Source organism: Pseudophryne corroboree, chromosome 7 (assembly GCF_028390025.1).
Source record: "Pseudophryne corroboree isolate aPseCor3 chromosome 7, aPseCor3.hap2, whole genome shotgun sequence".
Lineage (NCBI taxonomy): Eukaryota > Metazoa > Chordata > Amphibia > Anura > Myobatrachidae > Pseudophryne > Pseudophryne corroboree.
This window is the reverse complement of record NC_086450.1, coordinates 486,464,398-486,479,758: the sequence shown is the minus strand read 5'-3', so window position 1 is coordinate 486,479,758 and position 15,361 is coordinate 486,464,398. Positions and strand designations below refer to the sequence as shown.

The 15,361-nt window shown below is 48.1% G+C and overlaps 1 protein-coding gene across 2 annotated transcripts in view; it reads left to right on the top strand.

The window, feature by feature from the left end:
• ABCB10 (ATP binding cassette subfamily B member 10) overlaps positions 1-15,361 on the top strand; it is a 50,721-nt gene that overhangs the window by 9,839 nt on the left and 25,521 nt on the right. For both annotated transcript variants that reach the window (XM_063935121.1, XM_063935120.1), the window contains exons 2-4: positions 4,015-4,215; positions 11,123-11,325; positions 11,510-11,644. In XM_063935121.1, coding sequence (XP_063791191.1) covers positions 4,053-4,215; positions 11,123-11,325; positions 11,510-11,644 — 501 coding nt within the window. In that variant the 5' untranslated portion in view covers positions 4,015-4,052. The remainder of the gene's footprint in view (positions 1-4,014; positions 4,216-11,122; positions 11,326-11,509; positions 11,645-15,361) is intronic.

Sequence of the window (15,361 nt, the reverse complement as noted above, 5' to 3'; positions counted from 1 at the left end):
GCTGGGTGCTGCTAGTACAGCCTATCCCTCTGTCCCCCGCTATAGCTGGGTGCTGCTAGTACAGCCTATCCCTCTGTCCCCCGCTATAGCTGGGTGCTGCTAGTACAGCCTATCCCTCTGTCCCCCCGCTATAGCTGGGTGCTGCTAGTACAGCCTATCCCTCTGTCCCCCCGCTATAGCTGGGTGCTGCTAGTACAGCCTATCCCTCTGTCCCCCCGCTATAGCTGGGTGCTGCTAGTACAGCCTATCCCTCTGTCCCCCCGCTATAGCTGGGTGCTGCTAGTACAGCCTATCCCTCTGTCCCCCGCTATAGCTGGGTGCTGCTAGTACAGCCTATCCCTCCCCTCTGCCCCCCGCTATAGCTGGGTGCTGCTAGTACAGCCTATCCCTCTGTCGTCCCCCCCCCCCCTGCTATTTCTGGGGGTTGCTAGTACAGCCTATCCCTCTGCCCCCCCCCCCCCCCCTATGCTATAGCTGGGAATGCTAGTACAGCCTATGCCTCTGCCCCCCCATGCTATAGCTGGGGCCTGCTAGTACAGCCTATCCCTCTGACCCCCCGCTATAGCTGAGGGCTGCTAGTACAGCCTATCCCTCTGCCCCCCCCCCCCCCCATGCTATAGCTGGGGCCTGCTAGTACAGCCTATCCCTCTGCCCCCCCCCCCCCGCTATAGCTGGGGCCTGCTAGTACAGCCTATCCCTCTGACTTCCGCTATAGCTGAGGGCTGCTAGTACAGCCTATCCCTCTGCCCCCCCCCCCCCATGCTATAGCTGGGGATGCTAGTACAGCCTATCCCTCTGCCCCCCCATGCTATAGCTGGGGCCTGCTAGTACAGCCTATCCCTCTGACCCCCGCTATAGCTGAGGGCTGCTAGTACAGCCTATCCCTCTGCCCCCCCCCCCCCCCATGCTATAGCTGGGGATGCTAGTACAGCCTATCCCTCTGGCACCCCCCATGCTCTATCTGGTTGCTGCTAGTACAGCTAACCCCCTGTCCTCCCGCTATAGCTGAGTGCTGCTAGTACAGCCTATTCCACCCCCCCCCCTCCCCGCTATAGCTGGGTACAACCCATCCCTCTGTCCCCTCGCTATAGCTGGGTACTGCTAGTACAGCCTATCCCTTTTCCCCCCCGCTATATCTGGGTGCGGCTAGTACATCCTAACCCCCTGTCCCCCCGCTATATCTGGGTACTGCTAGTACATCCTATCCCCCTGCTATAGCTGGGGGCTGCTAGTACAGCCTATCCCTCTGTCCTCCTCACTATGGCCCTCATTCCGAGTTGTTCGCTCGTTATCTTTCTTCGCATCGGAGCGATTAGTCGCAAACTGTGCATGCGCAATGTTCGCAGTGCGCCTGCGCCAAGTAAATTTGCACAAAAGTTTGGTATTTTACTCACGGCCTAACAAAGTTTTTTCATCGCTCTGCTGATCGTAGTGTGATTGACAGGAAGTGGGTGTTTCTGGGCGGAAACTGGCCGTTTTTATGGGAGTGTGCGGAAAAATGCAGGCGTTGCAGGGAAAAACGCGGGAGTGGCTGGAGAAATGGGGGAGTGTCTGGACGGACGCTGGGTGTGTTTGTGACGTCAAACCAGGAACGAAACTGACTGAACTGATCGCAGTGGCAGAGTAAATCTCGAGCTACTCAAAAACTGCTAAGAAGTTTCTATTCGCAATTCTGCTAATCTTTCGTTCACAATTCTGCAAAGCTAAGAACCACTCCCAGAGGGCGGCGGCTTAGCATGTGCAATGCTGCTAAAAGTAGCTAGCGAGCGAACAACTCGGAATGAGGTCCTATATCTGGGTGCTGCTAGTATAGCCTATCCCTCCGCTATAGCTTCTTATTCTGGAATAAAATCCTCTGTATAATATGGCACACAGAACGGGTCACACAGTAACTATACATACAGAGCTCTGCCTTCTGCAGTGTTTGAGCTCACATGACCGGTTCCGCTAGTTACAGGCTAAGTGCACATGACTTTCTAATCCTGGATAAACCAGATTCTCCGGCTGTATGATCAAATGCATTTGAAAAGGATAACGCCATCTGTAAATCATAACAATTCTGATACTGAGTAACGAGTGTGTTTTTGCTGTTTATTTGTGGCCGCAGAAGATTATATGGTTGGAATGTACATTGCATATTGAGTCAGGTTTAAGGTATTGTCTCCTAACATGTCCCTAATTCACATTACTGACAAACCGCAAACTAAAATTCCTTTTTTAAACTGTACATTATATGTTTTTTTATTTTTTTTATCTAAATGACTCAGATGGCCTATAATGCCGTGACAGCCACCGCAGAGACCTGAGGCCTGTGGTTACACTTCTCCTGTACAGGTGTAACTAGTTTGTAGAGAGTTCAGTTCTCATTACTGTAGATTACGTTTTCTTAGAGTGAATAGAGAGGGCGGGCGTGGCAGGGTGGGGTGGGTGGTAGGATGGGGTGTAACGTGCTCAGACTGCTTTTATTAAAGCTCCAGTAGGTACACTACCCGACAGACTTCGCAATTCCTTAAACGCTCTGGTCTGACGGAGCAAATACAGTATCATGTCTGTGCACCCCCATACCAAGCTTCTGGGTCACTGTGTACTTTACTTTCATCTCATGAATGGGATTAAGAGTATGGGAACAGGACACTGTAGCATGAGCAGCACACTCTATGGAGGAGATGTACTAAGCTTTGGAGAGAGATAAAGTAGCAGCCAATCCGCTCCTACCTGTCATGTTACAGGCTGTGTTTACAAAATGACAGGAGCTGATTGGCTGCTACTTTATCTCTCTCCACGGTTTAACCCCTTCAGTGGTATGCCCGGAAATCTTCCAGGAGTGACAGCGCTGGCAACCCCGGAAAATTTCCGGACATACTACTGACTGATTCCCCCTGTAGCGTGCACAGCGCCCGGGAATCGGCATACTCCGTTATGAAGTTTAGCCCGCCCCCCTGACTCCTATTGGCTGGGGGGGCGGGCTTAGCTGTAAAATGGCTTATGCTGATTACTGGGTGCCGCATGGCGGGCAGGAATCGGCGCTGGGGCTGGCAATCCCTGTGGGTGATTGCTAGGCGATCACCTCGCCCTGCCCCATCACCCACATCTAACTCTCTCTGCACATGTTACATCTGCCCCACCTGCAGTGCACATGGTTTTGCCCATTAGAGGAAAACGTTGTTGTGCAATCAACCTTGAATTAGGCCCCTAATACAGAAGCTGTAATTCAAACCGCAAGTGACAGGCCGCACAGACATAAAAGAAAACATTGAGCACACAGAAAGCATAGTGCAAGACTGGTGTAGGCATTTTGGGTAATAACTTCCAGGGGTTGTGTGTTCCACCCTCACAGGTACCAGGTGAGGCAGCCATCTTGGGCGTGCTGCGTAGGATTACCCTGGTTAAAATAGTCTACCCCTACAAGAGATGACACAAAATGGAGAGATTGTAACGTCTTATGGCTCAGAGAAGGGTCCCAACAAAACCACCAAGTCCGTGTATTTCCCATCCAATCCACAAACGTACCAGATGAGGCAGCCATGTTGGCCGCACTACGCCTTCCCGGCGCTGTTCAATACCTGCTGAAATAAACTGACCTCTCAACGCAAAAAATGTAGCGCAAATATATGCTCAGGGGGATAAACGACTGTCAACCCAATAATGCCTGAAAATTGGATAGTGTGTACGTAGCTGAAGTCCTTTCATATATCTTGGCTGAGCTCACAAGTAGATTGGTTATTTCTTTCTTACCATATGTTACACTGAAAACGGAAAGCAGAGCAGGACATGTTAAATACTTTCTCGTAGAATGCAACTAAAATGTTAATTTAGAATACAAATGACGCTGTATATTCACAGTTAGGACATATGTTGTGGAAATATTGTGGTGTTCTACTGTTTCCTGCTCTTTATTACATATTGACATTTATAAGTCTCTGTCTCTGGTACCCGCCATACTATGAATGTGATCTGCAGGAATAGCCCTGATGCTGACCAGGACTGATGACGTTGGTGTCTCCTCTCTTGCAGCGGCGGTCGGCTTCCTCACCGTGTCCAGTGGCATCACCATGTCGGCTCCTTTTTTCCTGGGCAGAGTGATTGATGTCATCTATTCCAATGCCGCCGAGGATTTCACGTCCAGCCTTACAACCCTCTGTGCCTTACTGAGCGGAGTCTTCCTGTGCGGAGCTGCGGCCAACGGTGTCCGCGTCTACCTCATGCAGACCTCAGGTACACAACACAGTGTCAAGTGGTGGTGGGTGCGGTTTGGGGTACAAACAATTTAGTAAATGAAATAAGGAAGAAATAAAATAAGTAAATGAACTGATTAATTGAGCCAGGGCAGTCGGACTTAATCCCCTGCTGAATTGTTCTCTGTATTGTATTGCAGCTGAGAACAATACATGAAAGGCTTATGCTAATAAAACTTGGTGCACCTAGGCGCAGCAGAGAAGCCAAGATGACCGTGGTTCCATCTATACATGCACATACTGCCCCTATAAACTGTCCTACTTAGTAAAATAAGATTTTACTTACCGATAAATCTATTTCTCGTAGTCCGTAGTGGATGCTGGGACTCCGTAAGGACCATGGGGATATAGCGGCTCCGCAGGAGACAGGGCACAATAATAAAAGCTTTAGGATCAGGTGGTGTGCACTGGCTCCTCCCCCTATGACCCTCCTCCAAGCCTCAGTTAGGATACTGTGCCCAGACGAGCGTGCATAATAAGGAAGGATATTGAATCCCGGGTAAGACTCATACCAGCCACACCAATCACACCGTACAACCTGTGATCTGAACCCAGTTAACAGTATGATAACAACGAAGGAGCCTCTGAAAAGATGGCTCACACAAGAATAACCCGATTTTTGTAACAATAACTATGTACAAGTATTGCAGACAATCCACACTTGGGATGGGCGCCCAGCATCCACTACGGACTACGAGAAATAGATTTATCGGTAAGTAAAATCTTATTTTCTCTGACGTCCTAGTGGATGCTGGGACTCCGTAAGGACCATGGGGATTATACCAAAGCTCCCAAACGGGCGGGAGAGTGCGGATGACCCTGCAGCACCGAATGAGAGACTCCATGTCCTCCTCAGCCAGGGTATCAAATTTGTAGAATTTAGCAAACGTGTTTGCCCCTGACCAAGTAACTGCTCAGCAAAGTTGTAAAGCCGAGACCCCTCGGGCAGCCGCCCAAGATGAGCCCACTTCCTTGTGGAATGGACTTTTACTGATTTTGGCTGTGGCAAGCCTGCCACAGAATGTGCAAGCTGAATTGTACTACAAATCCAGCGAGCAATCGTCTGCTTAGAAACAGGAGCACCCATCTTGTTGGGTGCATACAGGCTAAACAGCGAGTCAGATTTTCTGACTCCAGCCGTCCTGGAAACATATATTTTCAGGGCCCTGACAACGTCAAGTAACTTGGAGTCCTCCAAGTCCCTAGTAGCCGCAGGTACCACAATAGGTTGGTTCATGTGAAAAACAGAAAACACCTTAAGGAGAAATTGAGGACGAGTCCTCAATTCTGCCCTGTCAGAATGAAAAATTAAGTAAGGGCTTTTATATGATAAAGCCGCCTATTCTGACACACGCCTGGCTGAAGCCAGGGCTAATAGCATCTTCACCTTCCATGTGAAATATTTTAAGTCCACAGCGGTGAGTGGATCAAACCAATGTGACTTTAGGAAACTCAAAACAACATTGAGATCCCAAGGTGCCACTGGGGGCACAAAAGGAGGCTGTATATGCAGTACCCCTTTTACAAACGTCTGAACTTCAGGCACTGAAGCCAGTTCTTTCTGGAAGAAATTTGACAGGGTTGAAATTTGAACCTTAATGGACCCTAATTTTAGGCCCATAGACAGTCCTGTTTTCAGGAAATGTAGGAAACGACCCAGTTGGAATTCCTCTGTAGGGACCTTCTTGGCCTCACACCACGCAACATATTTTCGCCAAATGCGGTGAAAATGTTTTTCGGTTACATCCTTCCTGGCTTCGACCAGGGTAGGGATGACTTCATCTGGAATGCCCTTTCAGGATCCGGCGTTCAACTGCCATGCCGTCAAACGCAGCCGCGGTAAGTCTTAGAACAGACAAGGCCCTGCTGGAGCAGGTCCTTTCTTAAAGGTAGAGGCCACGGTTCTTCCGTGATCATCTCTTGAAGTTCCGGGTACCAAGTCCTTCTTGACCCATCCGGAACCACGAGTATCGTTCTTACTCATCTCCTTCTTATGATTCTCAGTACTTTTGGTATGAGATGCATAGGAGGGAACACATACCCTGACTGGTACACCCACAGTGTTACCAGAGCGTCCACCGCTATTGCCTGAGGGTCCCTTGACCTGGCGCAATATCTGTCTAGTTTTTTATTCAGGCGGGACGCCATCATGTCCACCTTTTGGTTTTTCCCAACGGTTTACAATCATGTGGAAAACTTCCCGCTGAAGTCCCCACTCTCCCGGGTGGAGGTCATGCCTGCTGAGGAAATCTGCTTCCCAGTTTTCCACTCCCGGAATTAACACTGCTGAGAGTGTTATCACATGATTTTTCGCCCAGCGAAGAATCCTTGCAGTTTCTGCCATTTCCCTCCTGCTTCTTGTGCCGCCCTGTCTTTACGTGGGCGACTGCCGTGATGTTGTCCCACTGGATCAATACCGGCTGACCTTGAAGCAGAGGTCTTGCTAAGCTTAGAGCATTGTAAATTGCCCTTAGCTCCAGTATATTTATGTGGAGAGAAGTCTCCAGACTTGATCACACTCCCTGGAAATTTTTCCTTGTGTGACTGCTCCCCAGCCACTCAGGCTGGCATCCGTGGTCACCAGGACCCAGTCCTGAATGCCAAATCTGCGGCCCTTTCATACATGAGCACTCTGCAGCCACCGCAGAAGAAACACCCTTGTCCTTGGAGACAGGGTTATCCGCTGATGCATCTGAAGATGCGATCCGGACCATTTTCCCAGCAGATTCCACTGAAAGGTTCTTGCGTGAAATCTACCGAATGGGATCGCTTTGTAAGAAACCACCATTTTCCACAGGACCCTTGTGCAAAGATTCACTGATACTTTTCCTGGTTTTAGGAGGTTCCTGACTAGCTCGGATAACTCCCTGGCTTTCTTCTCCGGGAGAAAACATCCTTTTCTGGACTGTGTCCAGAATCATCCCTAGGAACAGTAGACGTGTCGTCGGAAAAAGCTGCGATTTTGGAATATTTAGAATCCATTCGTGCTGTCGTAGAACTACTTGAGATAGTGCTACTCCGACCTCCAACTGTTCTCTGGACCCTTTCCCTTATCAGGAAAGCGTCCATATTTCTTTTAAGAAGAAACATCATTTCGGCCATTACCTTGGTAAAGACCCGGGGTGCCGTGGACAATCCAAACGGCAGCGTCTGAACTGATAGTGACAGTTTTGTACCATGAACCTGAGATACCCTTGGTGAGAAGGGCAAATTTGGACATGTAGGTAAGTGTCCCTGATATCCAGTGACACCATATCGTCCTGGTTCGCTATCACTGCTCTGAGTGACTCCATCTTGATTTGAACCCTTGTATGTAAGTGTTCAAATCTTTCAGATCTCACCGAGCCGTCTGGCTTCAGTACCACAATATAGTGTGGAATAATACCCCTTCCCTTGTTGTAGGAGGGGTACTTTGATTATCACCTGCTGGGAATACAGCCTGTGAATTTTTTCCCAATACTGCCTCCCTGTCGGAGGGAGACGTTGGTAAAGCAGACTTCAGGAACTTGTGAGGGGGAGACATCTCGAATTTCCAATGTACACCTGGGATACTACGTGTAGGATCCAGGAGTCCACTTGCGAGTGAACCCACTGCGTGCTGAAACTCTTGAGATGACCCCCCACCGCACCTGAGTCCGCTTGTACGGCCCCAGCGTCATGCTGCGGACTTGGCAGAAGCTGTGGAGGACTTCTGTTCCTGGGAATGGGCTGCCTGCTGCAGTCTTCTTCCCTTTCCTCTAACCCTGGGCAGATATGACTGGCCTTTTGCCCGCCTGCCTTTATGGGTACGAAAGGACTGAGACTGAAAAGACTGTGTCCTTTTCTGCTGAGATGTGACTTGGGGTAACAAAAGTGGATTTTTCAGCTGTTGCCATGGCCACCAGGTCCGATGGACCGCCCCTTTATACGGCAATTCCATGTGCCGTCTGGAATCTGCATCACCTGACCACTGTCGTGTCTATAAACATCGTCTGGCAGATATGGACATCACATTTACTCTTGATGCCAGAATGCAAATATCCCTCTGCGCATCTCGCATATATAGAAATGCATCCTTAAAATGCTCTATAGTCAATAAAATATTGTCCCTGTCAAGGGTATCAATATTTTCAGTCAGGAAATCCAACCAAGCCCCCCCAGCGCTGCACATCCAGGCTGAGGCGATTGCTGGTCGTAGTATAACACCAGTATGTGTGTATATACTTTTTAGGATATTTTTCAGCTTCCTATCAGCTGGCTCCTTGAGGGCGGCCGTATCTGGAGACGGTAACGCCACTTGTTTTTATAAGCGTGTGAGCGCCTTAACCACCCTAAGGTGTGTTTCCCAACTCGCCCTCACTTCTGGCGGGAAAAGGTATACCTCCAATAATTTTCTATCGGAGGAAACCCACGTATCATCACACACTTTAATTTATCTGATTCAGGAAAAACTACAAGTAGATTATTCCCACCCTACATAATACCCTTATTTGTGGTACTTGTAGTATCAGAAATATGTAACACCTCCTTCATTGCCCTTAACATGTAACGTGTGGCCCTAAAGGAAAATACGTTTGTTTCTTCACCGTCGACACTGAAGTCAGTGTCCCTGTCTGTGTCTGTGTCGACCAACTGAGGTAAATGGGCGTTTTTACAAGCCCCTGACGGTGTCTGAGACGCCTGGACAGGTACTAATTTGTTTGCCGGCCGTCTCATGTCGTCAACCGACCTTGCATCGTGTTGACATTATCACGTAATTCCTAAATAAGCCATCCATTCCGGTGTCGACTCCCTAGAGAGTGACATCACCAATACAGGCAATTTGCTCCGCCTCCTCACCAACATCGTCCTCCTACATGTCGACACACACGTACCGACACACAGCACACACACAGGGAATGCTCTGATAGAGGACAGGACCCCACTAGCCCTTTGGGGAGACAGAGGGAGAGTTTGCCAGCACACACCAAAAAACGCTATAATTATACAGGGACAACCCCTTATACAAGTGTTTTCCCTTATAGCATTTTCACATATGTAATCATATCGCCAAATAAGTGCCCCCCCTCTCTGTTTTAACCCTGTTTCTGTAGTGCAGTGCAGGGGAGAGCCTGGGAGCCTTCCTCACAGCAGAGCTGAGCAGGAAAATGGCGCCGTGTGCTGAGGAGAATAGGCCCCGCCCCCTAAAACGGCGGGCTCTTCTCCCGGAGTTTGTGAGATCTGGCAGGGGTTAAATACATCCATATAGCCTCAAGAGCTATATGTGATGTATTTTAGCCATAAAAAAGGTATTTATACATTGCTGCCCAGGGCGCCCCCCCCAGCGCCCTGCACCCTCAGTGACCGCTGGTATGAAGTGTGCTGACAACAATGGCGCACAGCTGCAGTGCTGTGCGCTACCTTATGAAGACTGAAAGTCTTCTGCCGCCTGTTTCTGGACCTCTGGACCTCTTCAACTTCGGCATCTGCAAGGGGGGTCGGCGGCGCGGCTCCGGGACCGGACTCCATGGCTGGGCCTGTGTTCGATCCCTCTGGAGCTAATGGTGTCCAGTAGCCTAAGAAGCAAATCCATCCTGCACGCAGGTGAGTTTACTTCTCTCCCCTAAGTCCCTCGTAGCAGTGAGCCTGTTGCCAGCAGGACTCACTGAAAATAAAAAACCTAACTTAAACTTTTATTCTAAGCAGCTCAGGAGAGCCACCTAGATTGCACCCTTCTCGGCCGGGCACAAAAATCTAACTGAGGCTTGGAGGAGGGTCATAGGGGGAGGAGCCAGTGCACACCACCTGATCCTAAAGCTTTTATTATTGTGCCCTGTCTCCTGCGGAGCCGCTATATCCCCATGGTCCTTACGGAGTCCCAGCATCCACTAGGACGTCAGAGAAATATATATAATTAAAAATAAAACAAATCTCCTAGTTAGTGGCTTTTTTTATTTATCTAATTAATTGACTATCATCAAATGAGGGCTTATAACCAATCAATAAAAATAGTAAAAATTGGGCAGGCAGGGGGTGGATGTTATTCTTGTGCCATCACCCCTAAATCCGCGCCTGCCCATTGCTAGATAAAAACTGTGACCATCTATTCGCTATCAGATACATTCTCATGTAGAGCGTAGAAAACCCTCGGACGCCTTCTCTGTTGCTGTTTGCCCACTTGCTGCTTCTGATTCTCCCAACACGTCTAAGATGCACCCAATTGTGTAATTGTAGTAAAACTGCTGTGGCTGCAGTCAATTGTCTTTTTAAAAAATAAAACCTGATTCAAAAAGGCCCCATACACTTACGCGACACGTCCGTTTGACATGTGGCAGGCGGTCACCCCCCGGCAAACTCCCGGGGGGCAGGATCGCATACGATACATAGTATGCTGTCCTTTTGCATACGATGTATCTTGGACGATCCCAGCCATGCCTGCGGGGTCGGACACGATTGAATGTGCAGCACATTCAATCTGGAGGATCCGATCCGATGCTCACGGGAACGCGCATCAGATCGGATCGGAAACCCCTCCAAAATGCCCGACTTCATCCGATATATCGGGCCGAAATCGGGCATTACTGTCCTGGTGTATGGGGCCCTTTTACTGTATTTGAGAAGACGAGGCTGCTTATAAATGTGTTATAAAAGAAGTTACTGTTTTATATTTGTGTGTTATTTGATTTGCTTTAATCCTGCTTCAGGCTACTTACTGTCTGCGCTCTCCTGCAATTTACTGTGATGTTTACTGTGCGCATTTTACATCTGTGCTTACCGTTGTTATACCATGAACACTTACCATTATTTTGCAATATATATATATATATATATATATATATATATATATATATATATATATATATATATCTCTTATTTATATTCCTAATCAAGTTATGAATCTTCAATTTAAATATATTTCCTGTCATCAGGTCAGCGGATCGTGCGTCGGTTGCGCTCCTCGCTCTTCTCCTCCGTTCTGAGGCAGGAAGTCGGCTTCTTTGACAAAACCCGAACAGGAGAGCTGATCAATCGCTTGTCATCCGACACCGTCCTGATTGGCCGATCTGTCACCGAAAACCTTTCGGATGGGCTCCGGGCCCTGGCGCAGGCTTCCGTCGGCGTTGGGATGATGGTAATGCATGAACCTCTGTTTGACTTAAAAATATTACTATAATTCTGGCTACTTAATATTTTGATTAATTTCTCTGCATAATTGTACTTATTTTAATACAGTAACGATCCTATACCTGTACATAAATATATTTACATAGCGCAGGTTGTTCCTTATGGTGTTTCATTTCTTGTTGTCGCTGTAGTTCTTTGTGTCGCCACAACTCGCCACCTTCGTCCTGAGCATAGTCCCGCCCCTCGCCATTGTCGCAGTGATTTATGGGAGATATTTAAGAAAAGTCTCTAAACTGACTCAAGATTCCCTTGCAGAAGCCACTCAGGTGAGTCCCCAGCGGGATATGGAAACGTTTACCTGTATAATCTTATTTCATACGTCTAATGCCAGCAACAGGCTGGACATGCAGTAACGTGTGTATGATGTCACTGTCTGTGATGCATGTGATGTCATTACCTATCTCCCTCTAGAGAATATCTACTTAATATATATTTACATATCACCAGCGTACTCGCAGTAATGAAACCATACTGGCCGTTAGCTGAGCGGTAAGAGAGCACAGAGCTTACAATCTGTAGGACAGCGGTATTCAACATGCAGCCCTCCAGCTGTTGTGTAACTACACATCCCAGCATGCCCTGTAACAGTTTTGTTATTAGGCCATGCTAAGACTATGACACGGCATGCTGGTATGTGTAGTTCTGCAGCAGCTGAAGGGTCGCACTTTGAATACATCTGCTGTAAGATATAGGAGTTAGATACAGGAGGTAAGTACGTGCCACCTGGCGTGTCATTCCAGTGCTGTCTTATGCTGCCATCAGTCCAGTGCTGCTGCTGTATAAGTCCAGTCCAGCGGTAATGCTGTATAAGTCCAGTGGTGGTGTCCTATGCTGTATATTATTTACTCCACATAAAGGGGTTATTAATATTTAATCTAAATAATTTTTACAGGGTTACGCTGTGTGGTGTAGAAGTACGCTCTCCTGTACTGTATATTGTTATATAACTCCAGAAAAATAATGGAGAACAATGCGGTGGATAAAATAGGGGAAGATTAAGAACCACTTCCTCCTAGTGCTGGCGCTGCTGTTGTTGCTGCTGGGAGTCGATGGTCATCCCAGAGGGGAAGTCGTAAGCCCACTTGTACTACTTCCACCAAGCAATTGACTGTTCAACAGTCCTTTGCGAGGAAGATGAAATATCACAGCAGTCATCCTGCTGCAAAGCGGATAACTGAGGCCTTGACAACTATGTTGGTGTTAGACGTGCGTCCGGTATCCGCCGTTAGTTCACAGGGAACTAGACAATATATTGAGGCAGTGTGCCCCCGTTACCAAATACCATCTAGGTTCCACTTCTCTAGGCAGGCGATACCGAGAATGTACACAGACGTCAGAAAAAGACTCACCAGTGTCCTAAAAAATGCAGTTGTACCCAATGTCCACTTAACCACGGACATGTGGACAAGTGGAGCAGGGCAGACTGAGGACTATATGACTGTGACAGCCCACTGGGTAGATGTATGGACTCCCGCCGCAAGAACAGCAGCGGCGGCACCAGTAGCAGCATCTCGCAAACGCCAACTCGTTCCTAGGCAGGCTACGCTTTGTATCACCGCTTTCCAGAATACGCACACAGCTGAAAACCTCTTACGGCAACTGAGGAAGATCATCGCGGAATGGCTTACCCCAATTGGACTCTCCTGTGGATTTGTGGCATCGGACAACGCCAGCAATATTGTGTGTGCATTAAATATGGGCAAATTCCAGCACGTCCCATGTTTTGCACATACAATTAATTTGGTGCTGTAGAATTTTTTGAAAAATTACAGGGGCGTGCAAGAGATGGTGTCGGGGGGGGGGGGCAAAAAAATTCCGGGCCACTTTTGACATTCAGCCACTGCAGTGCTACTCCTAGATGGGCCAGGTGTTTGTGCCGCACACTTGTGTCGCTTAGTTTAGTCATCCAGCTACCTTGGTGCAACTTTTAGGCCTAAAAGCAATATTGGGGGTAATTCTGAGTTGATCGCAGCAGGAACTTTGTTAGCAGTTGGGCAAATCCATGTGCACTGCAGGGGAGGGAGATGTAACATGTGCAGAGAGAGTTAGATGTGGGTTGGTTATTTTGTTTCTGTGCAGGGTAAATACTGGCTGCTTTATTTTTACACTGCAATTTAGATTGCAGATTGAACACACCACACCCAAATATAACTCTCTCTGCACATGTTATATCTGCCTCCCCTGCAGTGCACATGGTTTTGCCCAACTGCTAACAAAGGGGGTGATTCCGAGTTGTTCGCTCGCTAGCAGATTTTAGCAGCATTGCACACGCTAGGCCGCCGCCCTTTGGGAGTGTATCTTAGCTTAGCAGAATTGCGAACGAAAGATTAGCAGAATTGCGAATTAGTAATTCTTAGCAGTTTCTGAGTAGCTCTGGAATAAACAACAAAAGAAGGAAGAGACAAGCGCTCATGGGTTCATATTATGTAATTTTTTCTGAATAGCTGCGGACCTACTCACAATTAGCGATCAGTTCAGTCAGTTTCGTTCCTGTTTTGACGTCGCAAACACGCCCTGCGTTCGGCCAGCCACTCCCCCGTTTCTCCAGCCACTCCCGCGGTTTTCTCTGGCACGACTGTGTTTTTCCGCAAATGCCGTGAAAACGCTGAGTATCCGCCCAGAAACACCCACTTCCTGTCACTCACACTACGATCACTTCAACGATGGAAATTCTTTGTTCTGCCGTGAGTGCATCTACTGAGTTTCAAGCTAAAATACTTAGCGCGTGCGCACTGCGTACCATGTGCATTTTCGCATTAATCGCTCCGTTGTGAAAATCGGCAACGAGCGAACAACTCGGAATGACCCCAAAGTTCCTGCTGCGATCAACTCAGAATTACCCCCATTGTGAGGTGTTTAGAGTAGACTGGAAATGAATGTTATTGAGGTTAATAATATCGTAGGAGCAAAATTTCCCCCAAATTCTGTGATTTTAGATATTTTTATGTGTTTTTTTTTTTTTTTTTTAAATCAACCAAAACCAGAAAGGGTGGTTTTGGCAAATCCAATCCAGATCCAAAACATGAGCGAGGCTACAGAACCAAAACCAAAGCACGAAAACTAACCCGCCACACATTTCTAGTTACAGTGTTTCTGTGCAGGGTAAATACTGGCTGCTTTATTTTTACACTGCAATTTAGATTTTGGCTTGAATACACCCCACCCAAATCGAACTCTCTCTGCACATGTTACATCTGCCCCACCTGCAGTGCTCATGGTTTTGCCCAACTGCTAACAAAGTTGCTGCTACAATCAGGTCTGAATTAGACCCAAAGTGCATAACTGCAAGCACTGCTCCAGCCACCTATGGGGGTCATTCCGAGTTGATCGCTCGCTAGCAGTTTTTAGCAGCCATACAAACACATAGTCACCTCCCACGGGGGAGTGTATTTTAGCAGAGCAGGAGTGAGAACGCCTGTGCAGCAGAGCGCCTGCAAACACATTTTGTGTAGAACTAGATCAGCCCTGTAGTTACTTACTCTGTGCGATGATTGTTGCGACGAGTGACACGGTAATGACGTTAGATAACCGCCCAGCAAACGCCTGGACACGCCTGCGTTTTTCCAAACACTCCCAGAAAACGGTCAGTGTTCGGCTGTGCGATTGGAATCGTCGCTAGAGCCAGTGCAAAACCACAAAGGACTTCATACCCGTACGGCACGCGTGCGCATTGCGGCACATGCGCAGATTAGCCGCTTTTTTTCACTGATCGCTACGCAGCGAACAACGGCAGCTAGCGATCATCTCGGAATGACCCCCTATATCTCCAACCTCATTTCCACACACATTACCACCAATTACCACAACCTCAGCTCCTCCCTGATCTCCATTTCCCCCTGTGAATATCGGGATTTCTCCTGCGCTGCTCCAACCTTTTGGAATACTCTTCCACGATCACTCAGACACTCTCCCAGTCTTTAAACTTCTTTTCGCTCAACCCTAGTACCACCACCCCCGCAAAGTCTCCAGCTTCTGCACCCCAC